Genomic DNA, 27,318 nt, shown 5'->3' on the forward strand with positions numbered 1-27,318 from the left:
AACAGTCACTGACTAGCAGGAGAAGCGGAAAAGCTGTGACGCCACACAGACATGCACGCGCACGGTTCGCCAGTCAGGATTGGGGACTGTCCCGCGCACACTACAACGCAGCTGTTGGCGCAGCAGCGTCACCAAGCTACGCCCCCTCCCCTAGCAGCCGCTGAGCTGGTGGACCAATGGGATGCTTCACCTTCTAGCTGGGCGGGAGCTCGAGAGCCAAAACCCCCGCCCACCACTTCCTAAAAAACGGACCGCAATGATTTAGAAGTTCAGGAATCCCGTGTGACGTCACCGCGAGGTGATGTAATGCTTCTGTAAATAGATCATGCCGTAATCGCGTTTCAGTTAGGCGCGCTCGGGGTTTGCGCGAGGAGCGTCGCTCGTCTCGGTCTGCGCGCGCGTTCAGGTAAGTTACTTTTACTCTGCTTACACTCAACTAACAAGGAATATTCAGAGACAGAAAAAAAGCGAACGGAACGTGTGTGTTATACAGCTGAGTGAGTGTGTCCGCTGATGGACAGAGCTCATGAATCTATTTGAAGACTTGTGACAGCATGTGGCAGACAGACTCCCTCTCTCTTTCTCTCTCTCACATACACACACACACACACACACATTCAGACAACTTGTGGAAGTGCGTTGGTTTGAGTCTTGATCTTTAATAAGCTACACTTTATACAAGGCAGTGCGTTCAGGTGGTCTGAGATCTAGACTTCTCCCAGACGCGCGTGTGTTTGTGTGTTCCACTGAGATGAACCGAACTATTTTATTCCGTATAAAAGAAACGCGCTTGTCATGTCGCTAGAGGTGCATCCGTGACACACGTGTTTTATCTAACTTTCCTCGGGACGCTGAATCTCACTGGAAGTTCTACGGGGTCGGTGAGCATGACGTCACTCTGCGGTGTGATTTGGCTAAAAGTACGTCAGTTTAATTAGACTCTAATGATGTCAGTTTACTCCCAGTAAACGAGTTCAATATATATAAAATGAAAAGAATAAAACGTCGATTCGTTGAGGGGCATGTTTGATGTCACGGCTAGACAGACTTGTGGATGACTGAGATGTGTCAGAGAGAGAGAGAGAGAGAGAGAGAGAGAGAGAGAGTCTGCACTGCTCCTCATGCTGTAATAATGGTTTAAACAGGGGACTGCTGCCTGAGCCAGTACAGCACTAAGCCTCATTCCAGTAGCTCTTCAGCCTCATTAGTGGTTGTAGTTAATGTGAACGCTGATCACCTCTGAGTGACTTACATATTAGTCCACTCTGTATTAGGATCACTCTGGCACTGAGGGGTAGTGGCATTACAGCATGCCACCAAATGACCTGGAAGGCCTGTAGCACCACCTGTGGGGTTTTGACGGATTATAGTGGCTTCACTAGAAGAAGGACTGGTCAGGCAGGGTCCGATGATGACAGTTACACACTTACAGTGTGTGTATGAGAAAAACCTCTGAGCAGCATCAGCCATTCCTTAGGGGGTCTTTGAAATGATATACTTGGACTTTATACATCTGTTTATTATTTATATGATTATTATTAAAAAGTGACAGCAGAGTGTGTGTGTATGTGTGTGTGTGTGTGTGTAGGCTCTTCAGCTCTCAGTGATGAACACTGATCAGGATGGGCCATATGTATGCACTGCTCCTGGATGCACTCAGGTGAGTCACACCTGGATTCCCAGCTCCTCCACTTCACTTCCTCCTGTGCATATGTACTGGCACCCAGCACTATCTCAAAGTGTTAGCACTGCTGAAACAGATGAACACAGCACCAGCTCATCCCAGGCATTTCTGCTGATTTCTCTAGCGCTTCCAAAGAGAAGATCATCTGATCATACACAGGCACAAGCATGAGATGACCCTCAAGTTCTCTTCCATGAAGTGTGACAACACGCTGTCAGGTAAGACATTTCCAATCGCACACAGATATACAGAAGTTCCCTCATGGGTGAACATCGTAGTGGAAAATATTTTGCTGTGAATCTGATGATCCTTTAGGAGGAGTGTTTAAGTAGCTGGCACAGGAGCCAGTGGATGGCGCTATGCTGGTGTCTCACTAATGGCTGGTGTAGGTGATCATGCCTCTTTGTTTCATTCCTCCAACATCCCACAGTGTTCCAAAAACCTCCTTTGGACCAGATGTGAGCTCTGTTACAGCGTCTCTTGGAGTGGGTTTTCATCTCATGTCCTGTAGTAATGAATCACTTCAGTAAAATAAAACAGGAAATAAAAGAAATCTGTTACTTTTTTTATACATTTACATGTGAGATCCAAAAGTCTGAGACCACACATTCAAAATATTCAGGGATATTTTGCTTCCATGTAAAATATGAAATGAACATAAGCATGTTTTCCGCATGTCTAATGTATTTGTGTGATCAGATGGTGGATGTGATTTAAAATGGACCCTAAGTTTTGGGACACACTAATAGAGGCAGTGCTAACTGGAGCACACAGGGTCAATAAAGAAAAAAAAATAGGGGGACGTAGACTAATGCTAATTTCACTGAATTTGTTGTGAATTATATCATTTGTAAATTCTAAAAGAATGTAAAGGCACATTAAACTAAACTAAGACAAAGACACACTAGCTGAGTTAGCCAAACCATGGGGGCTTGACTTAGCATGCTGTGTATCTTAGCTGGCTAGTTAGCTTATGCTAATTCCTACATGTTTCTGCAATTGGAGTCCATTTAATTTGCCCCACCCCCCACCTAAACCTCATACATCAGCTGGTGTGTTGTGTATCTGTGCTGTGTAGATCAGACTCCAACTCCAACACGATTCCTGAGGAACTGTGAGGAGGTCGGACTCTTCAGTGACCTGGAGCTCAATCAGGCATCAGATGAAGAGGAGACAAAGAAGGTAAGAAACGTGTCAAAAGATTAGTCTGGAAGTTAGTTATAGTTAAAGCAACAGAATAGTGTATTAGAGTAACAGATCAAACTGGATATCAGATGCGTGCTAAAGTAACATCCCCAGGTCCTACTCACAACCACTCCAAGCGGGTCTCGAACCTGGGTCTCCGGCGTGGGAGGCAGGTGCACTAACAAGGAGGCTAACAAGTGGGCAGGTCCAGGGCAGCTGGCAGGCTGGGGTATGAATAGCTCTGTGGTTGTTGTGTGAAAGGTTTGTCTCAGGCTTAATTGTGCGCAATAAACAGAAGCATCATTTCCTTCCAGTGAAATTCAGACAGATTCTGAAACGAAGTCACACTTCCTTCATCACTCAACAGTTTCTTCTCTCAGAATAAAAATCAACAAGAATAAAAAAACAAAGAATAAAAGCAACACTTATGAATCAAAACACACTACGACACACTGCTACACACACACTGTGACACACATACACTGCCACACACAGACACTGACACACACACAGTGACACACACACAGTGACACACACACACACTGCCACGTACACACACTGTGACACACACACTCACTGCCACATACACACACTGTGACACACACACACACACACGCTGCCACATACACACACTGTGACACACACACACACACACACACGCTGCCACATACACACACCGACACACACACACACACACACACGCTGCCACATACACACACTGTGACACACACACTCACTGCCACATACACACACTGTGACATACACACTCACTGCCACATACACACACTGTGACACACACACACACACACGCTGCCACATACACACACCGACACACACACACACACACGCTGCCACATACACACACTGTGACACACACACTCACTGCCACATACACACACTGTGACATACACACTCACTGCCACATACACACACTGTGACATACACACTCACTGCCACATACACACACTGTGACATACACACTCACTGCCACATACACACACTGACACACACACTCACTGCCACATACACACACTGTGACACACACACACACACACACACTGTGACACACACACGCTGCCACATACACACACTGTGACACACATACACTGCCACACACAGACACTGACACACACACACAGTGACACACACACACTGCCACACACACACACCGACACACACACACTGCCACACACACACACCGACACACACACACACACACGCTGCCACATACACACACTGTGACACACACACTCACTGCCACATACACACACTGTGACATACACACTCACTGCCACATACACACACTGTGACATACACACTCACTGCCACATACACACACTGACACACACACTCACTGCCACATACACACACTGTGACACACACACACACACACACACACTGTGACACACACACACACACACACACGCTGCCACATACACACACTGTGACACACATACACTGCCACACACAGACACTGACACACACACACAGTGACACACACACACTGCCACACACACTGCCACGTACACACACTGACACACACACTCACTGCCACATACACACACTGTGACACACAAACACACATTACCACACACTGCAACACACACACTGCGACACACAAACAGCAACACACACACAGCAACACACACACACACACACTGTGATGCACACACACACTGCCCCACACACACACACACACTGCTCCCCACACACACACTGACACACACACTCTGCCCCACACACACACACACACACACACACACACACACACATACTGTGATGCACACACACTCTGCCCCACACACACACACACACACACACTGCTCCCCACACACACACACACACTGTGACACACACACTCTGCCCCACACACACACACACACACACACACACTGTGATGCACACACACTCTGCCCCACACACACACACTGCGACACACACACTCTGCCCCACACACACACACACACACATACTGTGACACACACACACACTCTGCCACACACACACTGTGACACACAGACACTGTTACCCACAAAAACACACTGCGACACACTCTGCCACACACTGCGACACACACACACTGACACACAGACACTGCTACACAAACTCACACTACCACACACACTGTGACACACACACTCTGCCCCACACACACACTCTGCAACAAACACAGCAACACACACACACTGCCACACACACACACACACACACACACACACTGTGACACACAGACACTGCTACACAAACTCACACTACCACACACTGACACAAACAGACTGCCACACACACACACTGCTACACACACACTGCTACACACACACATACTGCAACACACACACTGCTATACACACACTGCTACACAAACACATACTGCAACACACACTGCCACACACACACACACAGTGTAACACACACACAGTGTGACACACATATACTGCCACACATACACATACAAAAACTGCTAAACAAACACACACTGACACACACATACTGTGACACACACACACACACATTACCACATACTGCAACACACACACACTGCCACCCACACACACACTGTGACACACATCTTGACACACACACTGCTCCCCACACACACACTGTGACACACACACTCTGCCCCACACACACATACACATACTGTGACATACATACACTGTGACACACACACACAAACGGTGACACACACTGTGACACACACACTGCAACACACACACACACACACACACAGCAACACACAAACACACACACTGCGACAGACAAACACAGCAACACACACACACTGTGACACACACACACTGCGACACAAACACTGTGACAAACACATTGACACACAGACACACAGCCACACACACTGCCAAATATGCACTGCAACACACACAATGTGACACACACACACACACACAGTGACACACACTCTGCCCCCCCCCACACACTGCCACACACACACACACACTACTACACAAACACACTAACACACACACACACACATACTGTGACAAACACAGCGCCACACACACACACTGTGACACACACATATACTGCCACACACACACACACAAAAACTGCAAAATAAACACACACTGCTACACACACACTGTGACAAACACACTGACACACACACAGCCACACACACTGCCAAACATGCACTGCAACACACACACACACTGCTACACACACACTGCCCCACACACACACACACACACACACACAGTGTGACACACATATACTGCCACACACACACACACACACACACACACACACACACACACACAGTAACACAAACACACTGCCACACACACACACACACACACACAAACTGCTACACAAACACACACTGCCCCACACACACACACACACACACACACACACACAGTGTGACACACATATACTGCCACACACACACACAGTAACACAAACACACTGCCACACACACACACACACTGCTACACACACACACACACACTGCGACATACACACATTGCCACACACACACAGCGACACACACACACACTGCCAGAAACACACAGTGCCAGGCACACACACTGCGACACACAAAGACAGACACACACACACTGTGACACACAAACACAGTTACACACACACACACACAATGTGACACTGCTACACACACACACTGCTACACAAACACACTGACACACACACTGCTACACCAACACACACAGACACACACTGCCACACAAACACACACTGTGACACAAACACACTGTTACACACACACACACACACACACACACTGTGACACACACACACTGCCAGACACACAGTGACACACAAACTGCCACACACACACACTGCCACACACAGACACACTGCCACACACAGACACTGCCACACACACACACACACACTGCCACACACACACACACACTGCCACACACACACTGCCCCACACAGCCCCACACACACACTGTGACACACACACACACACACTGCCCGACACACAGTGACACACAAACTGCCACACACACACACTGCCACACACAGACACACTGCCACACACACACACTGTGACACACACACTGCCACACACTGCCACACACACACTGTGACACACACACACTGCCCCCCCCCACACACACTGCCAGACACACAGTGACACACAAACTGCCACAGACACACACAAACACACACACACACACACACTGCCACACACACACACTGTTACACACACACACACTGCCAGACACACAGTGACACACAAACTGCCACACACTGCCACACACACACTGCCACACAAAAACACTGCTACACACACAAACACACACACTGTGACACACACACTGCTACACACATACACACACACTGCCACACACAGACACACAAAAACACTGCTACACACACACACACAGTGACATACACACATTGCCACACACACACTGCCAGAAACACACAGTGCCACACACACACTGCGACACACAAAAGACAGAGAGACACACACACACACACACACACAGTGACACACAAACACAGCGACACACACACACACTGCAACACACACACATACTGTGACACACACACATTGTGAGACACACACTGCTCCCCACACACACACACACTACGACACACACAGTGCTACACAAACACACACACTGCTGCACAAACACACACTACCACACACACTGTGACACAGACACTGCTACACACACACTGTGACAAACACACTGACACACACACAGCCACACACACTGCCAAACATGCACTGCAACACACACACACACTGCTACACACACACTGCCCCACACACACACACACACACACACACACACACACACAGTGTGACACACATATACTGCCACACACACACACACACACACACACAGTAACACAAACACACTGCCACACACACACACACACACACACACAAACTGCTACACAAACACACACTGCCCCACACACACACACACACACACAGTGTGACACACATATACTGCCACACACACACACAGTAACACAAACACACTGCCACACACACACACACACACACTGCGACATACACACATTGCCACACACACACAGCGACACACACACACACTGCCAGAAACACACAGTGCCAGGCACACACACTGCGACACACAAAGACAGACACACACACACTGTGACACACAAACACAGTTACACACACACAATGTGACACTGCTACACACACACACTGCTACACAAACACACTGACACACACACTGCTACACCAACACACACAGACACACACTGCCACACAAACACACACTGTGACACAAACACACTGTTACACACACACACACACACACACACACACACACTGTGACACACACACACTGCCAGACACACAGTGACACACAAACTGCCACACACACAGTGACACACAAACTGCCACACACACACACTGCCACACACAGACACACTGCCACACACAGACACTGCCACACACACACACACACACTGCCACACACACACACACTGCCACACACAGCCCCACACACACACTGTGACACACACACACACACACACTGCCCGACACACAGTGACACACAAACTGCCACACACACACACTGCCACACACAGACACACTGCCACACACACACACTGTGACACACACACTGCCACACACTGCCACACACACACTGTGACACACACACACTGCCCCCCCCCACACACACTGCCAGACACACAGTGACACACAAACTGCCACAGACACACACAAACACACACACACACTGCCACACACACACACTGTTACACACACACACACTGCCAGACACACAGTGACACACAAACTGCCACACACTGCCACACACACACTGCCACACAAAAACACTGCTACACACACAAACACACACACTGTGACACACACACTGCTACACACATACACACACACTGCCACACACAGACACACAAAAACACTGCTACACACACACACACACACAGTGACATACACACATTGCCACACACACACTGCCAGAAACACACACTGCCAGAAACACACTGCGACACACAAAAGACAGAGAGACACACACACACACACACACACACACACACACACACTGTGACACACAAACACAGCGACACACACACACACTGCAACACACACACATACTGTGACACACACACATTGTGAGACACACACTGCTCCCCACACACACACACACTACGACACACACAGTGCTACACAAACACACACACTGCTGCACAAACACACACTACCACACACACTGTGACACAGACACTGCTACACACACACACACACAGCAACACACACACTGCTACACAGACACTGCCACACACACACACACACAGCTGCACAAACACACACTACCACACACACTGTGACAGACACTGCTACACACACACACACACACACACACACAGCTACACACACACACTGCTACACACACACACTGCTACACAGACACTGCCACACACACACACACACACACACACACACACTGCAACACAGACACACACACTGCGACATACACACTGCCAGGCACACACACTGCGACACACAAAGACAGAGACACACACACTGTGACACACAAACACAGTTACACACACACACACACACACACAGCTACACAAACACACACAATGTGACACTGCCACACACACACACACACTGCTACACACTGCTACACAAACACACTGACACACACACTGCTACACAAACACACACAGACACACTGCCACACAAACACACACACTGTGACACAAACACACTGTTACACACACACACACACTGTGACACACACACACTGCCCCCCACACACACACTGCCAGACACACAGTGACACACAAACTGCCACACACACACACTGCCACACACAGACACACTGCCACACACACACACACTGTGACACACACACTGCCACACACACACTGTGACACACACACACTGCCCCCCACACACACACTGCCAGACACACAGTGACACACACACTGCCACACACACACACACACACACACTCCCACACAAAAACACTGCTACACACACACTGTGACATACACACATTGCCACACACACACTGCCAGAAACACACAGTGCCAGACACACACACTGCGACACACAAAGACAGAGAGACACACACACTGTGACACTGCCACACACACACACACTGCAACACACACTGCTACACAAACACACTGCTACACACACACACAGACACACACACTGTGGCACAAACACACTGCTACACACACACACACACACACACACACACACTGTGACACACACACACACACACACACACACTACTGCACACACACCCACACTGTGACACACACACACACACACTGCCACACAAACACACACACACTGCCAGAAACACACAGTGCCAGACACACACACACACACACACACTGCGACACACAAAGACAGCGACAAACACACACACACTGCCACACAGACACACACACTGTGACACACACTGCTACACAAACACACTGCTACACACAGACACACTGCCACACAAACACACACTGTGACACAAACACACTGCTACACACACACACACACAGTGACACACACAAACACACACTGTGACACACACTGCCACACACACACACTGCCACAAACACACACACAGCCACACACACACACACACTGCTACATACACTGCTACACAAACCCACTGATACACACACACACACACACTGTGATGCACAGAGACACACACACTGTAACACACACAGTAACACACACACACACACACTGCCATGCACACACACAGCGACACACTGACACACACACTCTGCCCCCCCAGGCACACTGTTACACACACACACACATTCTGCCCAACACACACACACTCTGCCCCACACACACACACACTGCACCCCACACATATTGTGACACACACACACACACACACTGTGACACACACACACACACTGTGAAGCACACATACTGCGACACACACACTGCAACACACACATATACTGCCACAAACACACTGCCACACACACACTCACACACTGTGACACTGCCACACACACTGCCAGACACACACACACACTGCGACACACAGACACACAGACACACACACACACACACACTGTGACACACACACACATAAACTGTGACACACACTCACACTGCAACACACACACACTGTGACACACACACTGTGACACACTGTGACACACATATACTGCCAGACACAAACACACACACAAATACTGCGACACACACACACTGTGACACACAGTCTGCCCCACACACACACACACAAACACACACACTGTGACACACACACACTGCAACACACACACACACACAGACACTGCTACACACACTGCTACACAAACACACTGCTACACACACACACACACACACTGTGACACAAACACTACTACACACACACACACACACACCCACACATTGCCACACACACACACTGCCACAAACACACACAGCCACACAAACACAGCCACACACACACAGTGCCAGACACACACACACACACACACAGCGACACACAAAGACAGACACACACACACGCACACTGTGACACACAAACACAGCGCCACACAAACACACACACTGTGACACACACTCTGCCCCCCACACACACACTGTGACAAACACACACACACACACACTGCCACACAGACACACACACACTCTGCCCCCCACACACACATTGTTACACACACACAATGTGACAAACACACACACACTCTGCCCCCCCACACACTTGTAATGTGACACACACACACACACACTGCTACACACACACACACTGACACACATACACAGTGTGACACACACATACACTGCCACACACACACACAGTGACACAAACACTACCACACACAAACTGCTACACAAACACACACTGTGACACACACACTGACACACACACTACCACACACATACTGTGACACACATACACACACTGCGACACACAAACACACACACACAGCGACAGACAAACACAGCAACACACACACACTGCCACATACATACACACACACTGCCCCCCCCACACACACTGTGACACACACACACTCACACTGCGACACACACATACACACTGCGACACACACATATACTGCCACAAACACACACACACACACACAATGACACTGCCACACACACACACATACTGTGACACACACTCTGCCCCACACACACACACAGTAACACAAACACACTCACAGTGACACACACACACTCACACAGTGACACACACACACACTCACACTGACACACACACTCACACAGTAACACACACACACACACAGCCACGCACACACACAGCGACACACTGTGACACACACACTCTGCCCCCCCCAGACACACTGTTACACACACACACACATTCTGCCCAACACACACACAGTGACACACACACACACTCTGCCCCACACATGCACACACAATGCCACACACACACTCTGCCACACACAAACACACACACACTGTGACACACACTGCTACACACACACACTGCGGCATACACTGCTACACAAACCCACTGCTACACACACACTGCCACACACACACACACACACACACACACACACACACACACACACACACTGATACACACAGTTTGACACACACAGTGTGACACACACAGTGTGACACACACAGTGTGACACACACAAACACAGCGACACACACTCTGCCCCAACACACACACTGTGACACACACACACCCATTGTTACACACACACACACAATGCCACACACACACATAATGCCACACACACACACACTCTGCCCCACACAAACACACACACTGTGACATACACACACTGCGGCATACACTGCTACACACACACTGCCACACACACACACACACACACACACTGTGACACACACACAGTGTGACACACACAGTGTGACACACACAGTAACACACACACACTGCCACACACAAACACAGCGACACACACACTCTGCCCCAACACACACACATTGTTACACACACACACACACACACAATGCCACACACACACATAATGCCACACACACACTCTGCCCCACACAAACACACACACTGTGACATACACACACTGCCACACACACTCACACACACATACACAAACACATATACACACACACACACACACACTGTGATACACACACACACTGCCACACACACACACTGTGACACACACACACACACTGCCACACACAAACACACACACTGTTATGCACACACACTGTGACACACATACACTGCCACACACAAAGACACTTATGCACACACACTGTGACACATACACCCACACACACAAACACACACACAGCTACACAAACACACACTGCAACACAGACACACTGTGACAAACACACTGTGACACAAACACACTGCTACACACACACACACACTGCAACACACACTACCAAACAAACACACACACAAACACACATACATACACTGCTACACAAACACACTGCCACACACAAATACTGCGACACACACACTGTGACACACAGTCTGGCCCACACACACACACACTAACACACTCTGCCCCACACACAAACACACACACACACTGTGACACACACATACACTGCCACACACAAACACACACACACACACTGTTATGCATACACACACTGTGACACATACACACACTGCTGCACAAACACACACTGCCAAACAAACACACACACACGAAAACACATATATACACACTGCTACATAAACACATTGCTACACACACACAGCCACACAAACACACATACACAAACACACTGTGACACACAGACACACACAGTGGCTCTGTCAGGCTCTCTGAACAGCACAGCAGCTGGTTTCTGTATTAGATGTGTGTTAGAGAGAGGAAGTTAATCAGAGTATGTTGTTCTGGAACATCATATCCACTCTGTTCTCCTCCCAGACCTTCTCAGGTTCATCAGGAGAGACTCAGCATTATGGATCCCAGCAGCAGCAGCAGTGTGCCCTGGATCAGTTCCACACACACCTTCTCCACACACACACCTCGTCATCTCACTGCTCTATGGTACCACACACCAACCACAGCACCACCAACACACAGTGAGTACTGCTACACACTCACACACACACGCACAGCAGCCACAGCACCACCAACACCAAGCTTTACCTAAGAAACAACATAAGAAAACAACAAACAAACAGACAGACAGACAGTCCTAGATGTTATCCCAAGTGAACAAGCCTGAGGTGACTGAGGCGACTGTGGCAAGGAAAAACTCCCTTAGATGGTATGAGGAAGAAACCTTGAGAGGAACCAGACTCAAAAGGGAACCCATCCTCATTTGGGTGACAGCAGAGAGTGTGATTATATTGTACATTTATGTGTAGTCAGTTGTGTGATGCCGATACAGCATGCGTCACACACACACACCAGCCACAGCACCACCAACACACAGTGTGTACTGCCACACACATGTACACACACACACACACACCAGCCACAGCACCACCAACACACAGTGAGTACTGCCACACGCACACATCCACACACACACACATACACACACACACACACACGTACACACACACACCAGCCACAGCACCACCAAAACACAGTGAGTACTGCTACACACACACACACATCCACACATACACACAAACACACCAGCCACAGCACCACCAACACAGTGAGTACTGCTACACACACACACACACACACACACACAGATTTACTACAGGTAATATCAAACTTCTTCCCTCTCCCTGTCTGAAGGTCAGACCTCAGTTGTCTCCATGGTCAGCAGCATCCGCCTGCAGCATGCTCCATGCCAGCTCCCTCCTCTGTGTGTGTGAGTATTCTCAGACTGAATTAAGGGAAGTGGCTGTTTTTAAACTTTAACTTTCATTACATAATAAAAGTCCTTTCACATTCACTTCCTTCCCAAGATCCCAACATGGCTCACATTTCTTACTTTTATCATAATAATAATATAATTCTATTATTATATAGCTATATAACACTCTTTTGACCTGCTGTGCTGTGAGGATATAACTCATTCAACTACTTTATAAATCAGATGAACACGCAGTTACCAGTGGACCCCAGCATGACTGACCTAGCAGGACCTCCTCTCTCCAGAACAGGACCTGCAGCCCAGGTACAGCACACTGTCCATATGGGGAGAGTTAGTGTCCACTAAGATACATCAACAAGGGGGGCGCTAGTGAGCAGTCATGGAGTAGGTTGGGTTTTAGGTGAGCTCTGCTAAATTATATTAAGTAAATTATTGTTCAGGGCGCTTTATGTTCTGAAACTGGCACGGAAATACTTTGCTTTGGTGGCTTAAACTTTTTCTTTGTTACTGCGGTACATAAATGTCTGCGGTAATACACCTACATGGGAAAAAGTATTTCAAATAGACCTGGCGCCTCGAGAAGTGATCAGAAATCGCCGGAGAAACAAACTGAAATGGCGGATACGAAAGCAGAAATTTTGTCGGTGTTGAAAAATGATATCCACACGCTGCTCAGGGCTGAACTGAAGACTGTTCTCGCGGACGAATTTAATAATTTGAGTTCTGAATTACACGCTGTCAAAACGGAGGTTGTCGGTAACATCGCGCTGTTACGCTCGGATCTGGAAACTAGGAAAAAGACAGTAACCGATATGGAACAAGGACTGTCTGCGTGTTCGGATGATGTGGCCTCACTACAAAGTTCCGTGAGCAAACTCGATACGGCTATTGCGGCTTTACAAGAGAAGTGCACTGATTTGGAAGGGAGGATGAGGAGGTCAAACATACGTATACTGAACGTGGCAGAGGGACCAGATTCAAGCTCCCCAGACTCAGTCTCAAAGCTGTTGAAAGAAATCCTAGGCATGGATAGGGAAGTGCTCGTGGATAGATCACACCGCAGCCTCCAGCCAAGGCAGCCTGGTGGTAAACCTCAGGTAATTGTGGCCAAATTGCACTACTACAAGGACTGTGTTGAGATTGTCCGCAGAGCTAGGGAAGCGGAACCCCTTCAATTCAAAGGATCTACAATTCACATATTCCCAAATTATCCTCCCAGTGTGGCTCGTGCACGATCCGCATTCAACGAAGTTAAGAAGTTGCTTCGACTGAGTGCGCTACGGAATCTTCCATCCGGCAAAATTTAAGATCACTTACAACGGTAGCGAGAAGGAATTTTGCGACCCGGTGGAGGCCATGGCTTTTGTGGAGAGAAACATCGTTTTAGGTAAGGCTGAATAGCAGACACAAAACTGGTTGAGGACAGAATACACACAAACTATTTGACGTTTGACAAGTAATGTCGCAATGAACTTATACAGGACAGATTACACACACTTAAAGTGTGTAGGACAGAATTATGTTAGTTGTTATTTTTATTTATTTTTATTCTGGTCATTTCTCTTTTGTCTGACATTTGTAAGATTATTATACTGCCTCTAAGTCAAATATTGTAAATAGGATACATGCCCTTTATCTTTGGTTCAGGAGCGCCTGTTACACTGTGATTTCTCCACAGCAAACACTTAAATGTGTGGATACTTTTCTATTGGGTCTGGGGGTCACTCTGTTGAATTGAGTGACAGGGGGTGGGTTTTAACTGCACCATATTTATGTCCTATTTTTTTGTTAAATTGGAGGATGGATTACTGTTATACTTTCAGAATGGTTAATAAATTCAATAGGTCAGCAGGCTGCAATATAAATCTTGTCAGTTGGAATGTTAAGTCCTTAAATCACCCTGTTAAGCGTAAAAAAGGACTTTTGCACTTAAAACAGATTAAGATAGGGATTGCATTTCTTCAGGAAACCCATCTATGTAAAAAAGATGATTCTAGGTTAAAGGGTGATTGGGTAGATCAGTTATATCACTCTAATTTTAATTCTAAATCTAGAGGCACAGCAATTCTTATTGAAAAAAACATACCATTTGAAGCTTCGATGGTTGAAGTGGATCCTGCAGGTCGTTTTGTCATTGTAGTTGGTAAACTCTGTAACGTCAGTTGTTCTAGCCAAACTATGACGACAGTATTTTTTCACGGATATCTTCTCTAGGTTACCAAATCTGGACACACATTATTTCATATTAGGAGGAGACATGAATTGTGTAATGTCTTCCTATTTAGACCGTAGCTCTGTCAAAACTGCCACTCGTTCCACATCAGCTGATGCCATTAAATTATTTCTAGACACATATGGGATATCTGATGTCTGGAGATTTCATAATCCTGGATCTAGAAGTTATTCTTTTTTCTCACCTGGTCATCAGACATATTTGCATGTAGACTATTTTTTTCTAGATAAGAATCTTCACCCTTTGATTAGCTATTGTGAGTACTGTGCTATTGTCATTTCAGATCATGCTCCTTTATTAATGACACTATGCATACCAGTTACATATGAAAGATATTGTCCTTGGTGTTTAAATACTTTGCTGCTTTCAGATGAAGCATTTGTTAATTTTATATCCTCTAGGATAAAAATATTTCTTGAACATAATCAAACACCAGAAATGTCTTTCTCGACTATATGGGAAGCAATGAAAGCATACTTAAGAGGAGAAATAATATCTCATAGTTCCCATATTAAAGAAATACAAACAGCCAGACTTGAGGAATTAACAAATGCTATATTGAAATTAGATGCTACCTTGGCGCTTACACCATCACCTGCCCTAAATAAACAAAGATTATCACTTCAAACGGAATATAATATTTTAAGTACTAAACGTATTGAAAACTTGATGATTAAAACATGTTATAGAACATATGAACATGGTGAGAAGACTGGCAGAGTTCTAGCCCATCAACTGAGACAAATGACAGCAGATCGTACTATAACTCAAATAAAAGATAAATTAGGCCATAAGTGTACTGAACATTCACAGATCAACCATTGTTTTTATGAGTTTTACTCAGATTTATATACTTCAGAATCTCATAAAGACGAGAATTTGATCTCGTCATTTTTTGAAAAATTACTATGCACTCAGTTGATAGTGAGACTGCAGCTGAACTTGAAAGCCCTTTCTCAGTTGAAGAAATAAACACCTCAATAATGTCAATGCAAAGTCACCTGGCCCTGATGGGTTTCCAAGTGAATTTTATAAAAAGTTTAAGAATGAGTTGGCTCCATTATTATTGAGCGTATTTGAGGAATCTTTTTCCTCTGGTACTCTGCCTCCAACAATGCGATAAGCAATCATATCACTTATTTTCAAGAAGAAAAAAAAAACTGTGGCTCTTATTGCCCTATTTCCCTTCTCAATGTGGACAGTAAAATTCTGGCTAAAATGTTGACTCATAGGTTAGAAAATGTTCTGCCATCTATTATTTCCAGTGATCAAACTGGATTTATTAAACATCAACAGTTGTTTTTTAATATACGTTGGCTCTTAAATATTCTTTATGATCCCACCCCATCTAGTGTTTCTGAGGTCCTACTATCACTTGATGCTGAGAAAGCATTTGACAGGGTCGAATGGGACTTTCTCTTTTGTGTTTTGGAAAAATTTGGGTTTGGTTTAAAATTTAGACATTGGATTAAAGTTCTTTATACTTCAGTGGCAGCAGTACGTACAAATAATAACTTATCCCCTTTTTTTTCTTTACAACGTGGTACGAGACAGGGCTGTCCCTTGTCTCCTCTTTTGTTTGTGTTGGTAATCGAACCACTAGCAGTGGCTCTACGTGAGTGGAGTACTATTAAGGGAATACATAGGGGACTTACTGAACATAAAGTATCTCTCTATGCAGACGATATGCTTGTATACCTGTCTCAACCACTTACAAGCTTACCAGCTCTGATCAGTCTGTTAAATGACTTTGGCAAAATCTCTGGATACAAAATTAATATGCAGAAAAGTGAACTCATGCCCATAAATTTTGCATCTCATTCAATATTATCTAATTCTTTCCCATTTTAAATAAGTACCGAAAAATTTAAATACCTAGGTATCTGGGTCACTCGTGAATATCATAATCTTTATAAAGCTAACTTCCGCCCACTTATTGACAATTTAAAACAGGATCTTGACCGATGAAACTTGCTTTTACTATCTTTAGGAGGTAGAATTAACACTGTTAAAATGAACATACTACCTAGATTTTTGTTTTTGTTCCAAAGTCTCCCTATTTTTTTAACAAAATCTTTTTTTATGATAACAGACACCCTTATATTTTATTTGGAATAGGAAAACACCTCGGATGCGTAAAAATATACTGCAGAGACATCGTTCTTGGCCTGTCTCTCCCGAATCTTCAACATTACTACTGGGCTTCTAATATTAAATTTATGTTGTACTGGGTTAACCCTTCTGACAGCCCAGCATGGCTGCTGTTAGAAAAAGCTTCTTGCAAATCTGCATTGTCTGCTTTACTCTGTACTAAGATTCCTCTTCCTGACCCAGTGTCTAAATATTCTCTGAATCCAATTGTTAGTACATCGTTTAAAATATGGAGTCAGTTTAGACGGACTTTCTCGCTTACTGACCTCTCAATGCAGGCTCCTATCATGAGAAATCATATGTTTCTTCCTTCAATTACAGACGCTGCTTTTAATTGTTGGGTAGAGAAAGGACTTACTGCATTGAAAGATTTATATAGTGATCTTAGCTTTGTCATTTCATCAAATAAGAGTAAAATATAACATTCCAAAAACACATTTCTTTAGATATTTACGGATTGTAGCTTTATGATATCTAACACTGAGGATTTTCCAGTTCTACCTTCAGTGTCACTACTTGATACCATTCTAAAAATCAACCCACTCTCTAAAAATATCATTGGTTTGATATATTCTTTGTTCTCTTCGTAAGATACATCAACAAGATCCAGAGTTTAGTTACAAAATAAAAGCCTTAGATATAACTGATGGAATCCAGCAGGCTCAGGATATATTAATGGAGTGTTCTGACACATGATCTCTTTCCGTTAGAGGTCAAAGGTCATGTTGTGCCAGAGCCAGCCAGCCAACAGGAACCAGAACCCCATGGGTCACATGATGGAGGTGATGTCATCACAGCACATGAGGATGGGGCTTCCGCTGACACACTTGCCAGCGTTAGCTCATCCGTCGTATCCGCAGCACGGCCTTGGCCAGTCACAGCAGAGACACACCCATCAGCATCAAAGCCAAGAGCAGGCTCCTCACAGCTGTGCTCACCATTCGCCCCCTACACACCTGCACCCGGGCCCAGCGCAAGCTCCAGCCAAACACCTGACACACCAACCAATCCCTGCACAGGTCCCACCTTCTGTAGAGTGTTCAGCAGTACCGCTATTATGACTGTCATGATTTGTCATGATTTTATTCTCCTTTTTTTAGATATCTCCAGTTCCTAAAAACACCATGTGTGCAGAATCACCTCCGCAGACAAGCGGAGGGAAACGCAAACGGACAGCAGACGAGGATCCAGACGAGCGCAGGCGCAAGTTTCTGGAAAGGAACCGAGCAGCAGCGTCACGCTGCAGACAGAAGAGGAAAGTCTGGGTGATGTCACTGGAGAAGAAGGCAGAGGAACTGACCCACACTAACCTGCAGCTCCAGGTACAGCTGGAAATCCAGAAAAACACATTTCAAAAAAGTTCTACATTGATTTGCATTTTATTGAGTGAAATAAGTATTTGACCCCTTTGCAAAACATGACTTAGTACTTGGTGCCAAACCCTTGTTGGCAATCACAGACGTCAGACATTTCTTGTAGTTGGCCACCGGGTTTGCACACATCTCACATCTCAAGGAATTTGGGCCCACTCCTCTTTGCAGATCCTCTCCAAGTCATTAAGGTTTTGTGGCTGACCCTTCAGCTCCCTCCACAGATTTTCTATGGGATTAAGGTCTGGAGACTGGCTAGGCCACTACAGGACCTTAATGTGCTTCTTTTTGAACCACTCCTTTGTTGCCTTGGCCGTGTGTTTTGGGTCATTGTCAGGCTGGAATATCCATCCACGACCCATTTTCAATGCCCTGGCTGAGGGAAGGAGGTTCTCATCCAAGATTCAAGATACATGGCCCCGTCCATCATCCCTTTGATGCGGTGCAGTTGTCCTGTCACCTGGGGATGGTGTACTTGGGGTCATGGGCAGCAATCCTCCTCCTCCAAACACGGCGAGTTGAGTTGATGCCAAAGAGCTTTCACCAGTTCTCCTTTGAATCATTCAGATGTTCACTGGTAAACTTCAGATGGTCCTGTACATGTGCTTTCTTTAGCAGGGGGACGTTGCGGGCGCTACTGGATTTCAGTCTTTCACGGTGTAGTGTGTTACCAATTGTTTTCTTGGTGACTGTGGTCCCAGCTGCCTTGAGATCATTGACAAAATCCTCCAGTGTAATTCTGGGCTGATTCCTCACCGTTCTCATGATCATTGAAACTCCATGAGGTGAGATCTTGCATGGAGCCCCAGACCGAGGAAGATCGACAGTCCTTTTGTGTTTCTTCCATTTGGGAATAATCGCACCAACTGTTGTCACCTTCTCACCAAGCTGCTTGGCGATGGTCTTGTAGCTCATTCCAGCCTTGTGTAGGTCTACAATCTTATCCCTGACATCCATGGACAGCTCTTTGGTCTTGGCCATGATGGAGAGTTTGGAATCTGATTGATTGCTTCCTTCTGTGGACAGGTGGGTTTCATACAGTTAAGGAGCTGAGATTAAGAACACTCCCCGAGAGTGCTCCTACTGTAATCTCAGCTCCTTACCTGTATAAAAGACACCTGGGAGCCAGAAATCTTTCTGATTGATAGGGGATCAAATACTTATTTCATTCAATAAAATGCAAATCAATGTAGAACTTTTCTGAAATGTGTGTTTCTGGATTTTTTTGTTGTTATTCTGTCTCTCACTGTTCAGATAAACCTACCATTAAAATTACAGACTGATCATTTCTTTGTCAGTGGGCAAACGTACAAAATCAGCAGGGGATCAAATCATTTTTTCCCTCACTGTGAATGTTCATAGAGCGTGCGTGGCGCAGTGGAATTCCTGCCCGGATGGACATTCCACACTGACCGATTCTAACTGTTTGTTTTTAACGCCTGTGTTTCAGAACGAGGTTACACTCCTTAAATCAGAGGTCATTCAACTGAAGCAGCTTCTGCTGGCACATAAAGACTGCCCTGTCACTCTGAGACAACGGGAAACACAAGGTGAGAAACACATAAATGACTAGTGGTCATTTTATTAGGAACACCTTACACTCACGTCCATTTGTCGCGCACAGTTTCTGACTGCTCATCCCTTTCAGTAGCTACCAGTGTAGTGCACATTCAGCATTGTGGGTCACGCATGCTTATACACTTAGCGGCCACTTTATTAACTGTTGCTGCTTAGATTCTGGTCAGCGGTGGTCCTGTAGCGTACATATACACAAACATACTCTATCCAGTAAAGCTGGTAGAGTCTAACTGATTTGATCTTTATGTTCACGTGCAGTTGGCAGCCTGACAGGAAGTCCCCTCCAGACACAAACTATCCAACACAACAGCATCTCATCGTCCAGCACCACAGCGGCACACGCACACCTCAGCACATGCTCGCACGCCACATCCTAAAGGCAGTCTGGACACACCGATCCATTTCAGTGGCTGAGAAAAAAGGAATTTGCTGCCTGTTATATTTGAAGTCAATAATTATGATTGATCTCAAAAATGACCTATGATTCATCTCAGTTAACGATGTCAAGCGTCAGAAACAGGAGACGTCCGTACAGACCGATCATCAGGAACGCTGGATCCGCTCGCACTGTGACTGACGGGAAGATACCGAATGGACAAGCTCACCTTCGCTTCCTGTCACTTTTGCCGAGTGGGATTGCCTCAGGGACGTGTTCACTTCTGGCAATATGTGTGTGTGTGTGTGTGTGTGTTCTTTGTGTTTTCTAGCACTTTGTTTGTTTTTTTTCTCTGCCTCAGCTAAACAACTCTGTGGAGAACAGGCTTTTTGTACTTATAGATCAGGGGAATGTATGATAGTGTAAATAGAAACAGATAGTTTCGTATTGCTTTGGATCTCATCTGCACCTTCTGCTCTGACCTGCACACGTGTCCTCATCTTTCCTGAAGCAGTTCTCAGAGCGCTTTTTTCAGTGAGCCACTCAGGTGTCACATACCAAATGAAACTAAACTATCTTCACTGCTTCCTTAACTGTGTTTATATCATTCACTTATACTGTATATGAGGAATTATTCAGATACCAACGCTAAGGTATTTCTAATCTCCATCGTCCAGTTTTCATCTGAACACAGACAGAAAAATAAAAAAGTACCTTATTTCCTGCAATCACATGTCATCAGTTGGATAATAAAACCTTGACACTGTGTCATTACATGTCTGTGCATTAGGTTACACAATGTTTCATATACATATACAGCACAGTGTTACATGTTTAAAACCTGGGTGAAACACAATCTAAATGCTGAAGCTGACAATATTTTCCATGTACAGTTTTTAAAAAAAAAAAATCTTTATATGTCCATATTACTTTATTTTTGTACCAGCTAACTAACATGTTATTTCTATTTCTAATAAAAGAACTTGAGCTACATTCATGTTGTCTTGTCCTGCATCTTAATCAATAAACAAGCTATAGTTAGTCCAGAATGCAGCTGCCAGAGTTCTTACCAGATCAAGACAATATGATCGATCATATAACCCCAATATTATCATCCCTGCACTGGCTACCTGTTAAGTTTAGAAACTAGCACTACTTACGTTCAAGGCTCTAAATGGTTTAGCTCGTGTGTATCTAACTAGTCTTCTGACACGCTACAATCCACCACGCTCTTTAAGATCACAAAACTCTGGACTTCTAGTAGTTCCCAGAATATCAAAGTCTGCAAAAGGTGGTAGAGTCTTTTCGTATTTAGCTCCTAAACTTTGGAATAGTCTTCCTGACAGTGTTCGGGGCTCAGACACAGTCTCCCAGTTTAAATGTAGACTAAAGACTTATCTCTTTATCCTGGCATACATCTAACACATCCCATAACCTTGTGCTCCAGTATATCTGATTAAATGCACATTATCATCTAGTTCTGCTAATATCATGAACGGAAGCTACGCTATTTCCTTTCCACATGTTCCTTTTTCTACCCATCCTGAGGCATCTGGAGATTGTGCCAGCTCCAGTAGACTGAGGCCAACCAGCTGGGTTCTGATTCGTGAGGATTATGGTATTCAAAGCAACACTGCTGACCCTATGTGGACTTCGAGGACAACAACAACCTCCTAATTAATGTACATTATAACATTATACATAATACTGTAGACTATACATAACTGCAGAAATGACATTGTTCATATCACACTCTTCTGTGTTTAGAATAATTATTCTAAACACTGAAGAGTGTGATATGAACAATGTCAATAATCACACTCTCCTGTGTCACCCAAATGAGGATGGGTTCCCTTTTGAGTCTAGTTTCTCTGGAGGTTTCTTCCTCATACCATTTAAGGGAGTTTTTCCTCACCACAGTCGCCACAGGCTTGCTCACTAGGGATGATTTTGTCTAACATTTAGGAGTTTTTGTATGTTTTTGTTTCCTATGTTATGTAAAGCTGCTTTGCGACAATGTTCATTTTTAAAAGCGCTATACAAATAAAATTGATTTGAATTGAAAATCTTTCTTATTACTTGTGGGATTATTATCATTTTCACCTTAATAAACATTAACTTTTCACATAACGTCTCTGAGCAAGTTACTTTTACTGAAAGCTGTAATTGAGAGATATCAGTGTAAGTCAACACCATCAATAATAAAGCAAACAAAAATTTTCTAGAAAGTCAAAGATTCTCACACACTTGCTACATCTCCTCTTGTTTATTTGGAAACATGAAGCTATGATTAATGACAAATATTTAATGAGCAAAAAATCTGCTGAAATCAAGTCATGTTTAAAGAAATCCCATGAATACACACTGCAGCGCAAGACTCCTGTTACATGAAACAGAACTGTAGAGTGAAAGAAACAGGTGTGTAATAATTGTATATATTACAGTATAGAACATGTCTATTTACTGATTGCACACATGGATACAGACACACAAGCAGAAATATTTGCGCTGTATAAATATTTAACACACACACACCTTCACATTACAGTTTAGTCAGAGAACCTTGGGATTATGGAATCATCATCTCTGCCCTCAAAAAAACGTTCAACCGGAAACTGGATCAGATCTCCCTCCTCAGCCAGTGGACGCCCGCTCTGGTAACCACTGAACTCAGACGAGACGCACGTGGTTGCCATGGCAGACCGGAAAGGCCTCCGACTGGAGTACATGTGACGCACGTGAGTATGCGCGGACGACTTCCGGGTTTTAATCCTCCTTCTTACGATGCGCCCCAGCCAGACCCCTCCCACCAGCAGGATCAGAAGCACATTGGCCCCCAGCACCGCCGCGGTCACGTGCTGAAGCTTGATGTCACTTGTCGCTGACAGTGACGTAGTGATGAACCCCTCACAGTGATCTCGCGGTGCCACCTGGCACAAAGCGCCACCCACTACGCTTTCCACACAGGTGATGTAGGTGGAGTCTGGGCGGAGCTCCTGCAGCGTCACTGCTCGAGCTGAGCCGTCAGTATAAACGTAGCGCGGGAAACGGACCGAGTGGCCGAAGCGGTCGAACAGAACGCGAAACATCAGCGCTAGGCCCGGGACAGTGTGTGTCCCCTCAGGTGTGCTCCACGACACCGTGGTCGAGTCGAAGGTTACGTTGTGCACGCTCACGTTCACGATGTAGCGGTTGAACTGACACGCGTCCGTCATTTCCACACTTCCGGCTGTGTAATGCTGCACGTGTTTGTGTGGCACGCGGTTCTGCAGTGCATCATTCAGCTCCCACATGCTGATGTTTTCCTCCGTTAAAGGTAACATTTTGGTTGCCAGCCTTCTGACAAGAGCTGAGGAGGAGCTTGATTTAGCAGAAACACGTGGCGCAGTTCTGAGCTTCACTTCTTTTTTTCTTTTAATCATCAGGTTCTTGTGACGTCCCTCCCGTGTCTCCATGTCCTCCTCTGTCTGTCCTCCTCTCTTCAGCCTCTCCTCCGTTACACCTGGCGGCTCCTGACCTTCTGCTCCACGAGAGTCTTTCACTTCTTCCTCGTCATCCGCTCGGCAGTTCTCGCTTCCGGTCCGGTCCGCCAGCAGCTCCGTGTCATTTACATGGTCCAGATATTTCCCTTCGAGTGTGGGCGGGTGATGGCATCGCACGAGCGTTGTGAGTAACTTTCCACGGGCGCGCGTATCCGCCATCCACTCCTTCAGTTTCTCCATGCGACAGTCACATTTCCACTGGTTTCCGCTCAGCTCCAGCTGGAAGAGTGCGGCGTTTGTTGAGAAAGCGTTACTGGAGATCCTCCTGAGCCTGTTGTTGCTTAGATCCAGCACCCTGAGGCGGGTGAGGCGAGTAAACGCGGTGGGATCAATACGTGTGATCCGGTTGTCACGGAGATCAAGCTGTTCGACGCGCGCGAGGGGCTCCAGTACTCCAGCCTGGATCTCCGTTAGCTTGTTTCCGTCCATTGTGAGCTCCTGGAGATGCACGAGTCCTTTCAGCGTGTCGTTCTCCAGCTTGAGAATGTTGTTGTTACTTAGAGACAGCTTGGTGAGCTTTTTGAGGTGTTGAAACACGTGACTGCCGACGTGGGTGAGTCTGTTTCCCGAGATCAGCAGAGTGACTAAAGACCTGAGCTGGGAAAACAGGGAGGTCTCGCGCAGCTGCGTTTGCTTATTATCTGACAGGTTTAGAAACTGGAGTTTAGTCAGACTGGAAAAAGCTTTGTGGTGAATATGGCGGAGCTGATTAGATTCCAGGTGCAGGAACATCAGACTGGAGAGGTGTTTAAACACGGACTCGCTCAGGAGCTCTAGAGCATTCTTATCTAGTCTTAACCGGACCAAACTCTCCAGCTTCCCGAATGTCTCTCCACTCAGCATCCGGATGTCGTTATCATTACCGTACAGCACGCGGAGTTTCTGTAAGGGCCTGAAAGTCCCGGGGTGCAGTTTGGAAATCCGATTGTGTCCTAAATAAAGCTCCTCGAGCTCGAAGAGGTTTTCGAACGCTTTCGAATGCACGCGCCGGATCTGGTTGAACTGCAGATCGAGCCGCGTCAGATGGCCGTAGCGTGCCAAAGCACGCGCGCTCACGTTACCAATAAAGTTCCCTGCGAGGCCGAGTACGCGCACGGACCGGCTGCTCTCGGGCAAGGCATGCAGGCCGCGGTTGGCGCAGAGGACGTGTTGCGCGCGTGGACAGTCACAGAACTCTGGGCAAGCAGCGCGAGCGCACAGCAGCAGCAGTGAGAGCGCGCCCGCGTTCCACAGAGCGAAATGAGAGAGCGCGCGCTTCGCCATGGTTCCCGCCAAATCACCCGCGCTATGAGCATCACTCTGTCCCCGGACACGGGAATTCACGGGTTCCATTTAGCGAAAAACAAAAGACAAACATCAGAAAGTCCACATGGCTTTAGACAGCGGTAGGGAGTTCCGGTTTCATGCTACAGTTTGTTGAGAAGGAGGAAAAAGT

At 46.2% G+C, this 27,318-nt stretch overlaps 2 protein-coding genes across 3 annotated transcripts in view; one reads left to right on the top strand and one right to left on the bottom strand.

The window, feature by feature from the left end:
* The first annotated feature begins 291 nt into the window (after positions 1 to 291).
* Positions 292 to 23,334, top strand: creb5a (cAMP responsive element binding protein 5a). Of its 2 annotated transcripts, none has more exons than XM_058377766.1 (11): positions 292 to 406; positions 1,589 to 1,660; positions 1,809 to 1,902; positions 2,763 to 2,866; positions 13,721 to 13,878; positions 14,552 to 14,627; positions 14,856 to 14,936; positions 19,728 to 20,036; positions 20,118 to 20,339; positions 21,838 to 21,937; positions 22,460 to 23,334. In XM_058377766.1, the coding sequence occupies exons 2-11, from the start codon at positions 1,607 to 1,609 to the stop codon at positions 22,540 to 22,542; spliced, it is 1,281 nt and encodes a 426-aa protein (XP_058233749.1). In that variant the 5' UTR covers positions 292 to 406; positions 1,589 to 1,606; the 3' UTR covers positions 22,543 to 23,334. The 2 variants fall into 2 exon arrangements, with proteins under 2 accessions (XP_058233749.1, XP_058233748.1); XM_058377765.1 differs by having other exon boundaries at positions 294 to 406; positions 22,224 to 23,334.
* Positions 23,335 to 24,601: 1,267 nt separating this feature from the next.
* tril (TLR4 interactor with leucine-rich repeats) overlaps positions 24,602 to 27,318 on the bottom strand; it is a 2,761-nt gene continuing 44 nt past the window's right edge. Inside the window, exon 1 of the mRNA XM_058377246.1 lies at positions 24,602 to 27,318. This exon is cut by the window's right edge and continues 44 nt beyond it. Within this exon, the coding sequence (XP_058233229.1) occupies positions 24,891 to 27,215 (2,325 nt within the window). The 5' untranslated portion in view covers positions 27,216 to 27,318 and the 3' untranslated portion in view covers positions 24,602 to 24,890.

Source organism: Hemibagrus wyckioides, linkage group LG24 (assembly GCF_019097595.1).
Source record: "Hemibagrus wyckioides isolate EC202008001 linkage group LG24, SWU_Hwy_1.0, whole genome shotgun sequence".
In the NCBI taxonomy this organism is placed as follows: Eukaryota; Metazoa; Chordata; class Actinopteri; order Siluriformes; family Bagridae; genus Hemibagrus; species Hemibagrus wyckioides.

What these genes read in the sequence shown, in the direction of transcription:
- creb5a (XM_058377765.1), top strand. Translation starts at nt 1,607, where the DNA reads ATGAACACTGATCAGGATGGGCCATATGTATGCACTGCTCCTGGATGC. An exon ending in ATGAAGAGGAGACAAAGAAG is followed by an intron (nt 2,867 to 13,720) that starts GTAAGAAACGTG and finishes TTCTCCTCCCAG; the next exon opens with ACCTTCTCAGGTTCATCAGG. An exon ending in CAGCTCCCTCCTCTGTGTGT is followed by an intron (nt 14,628 to 14,855) that starts GTGAGTATTCTC and finishes TTTATAAATCAG; the next exon opens with ATGAACACGCAGTTACCAGT.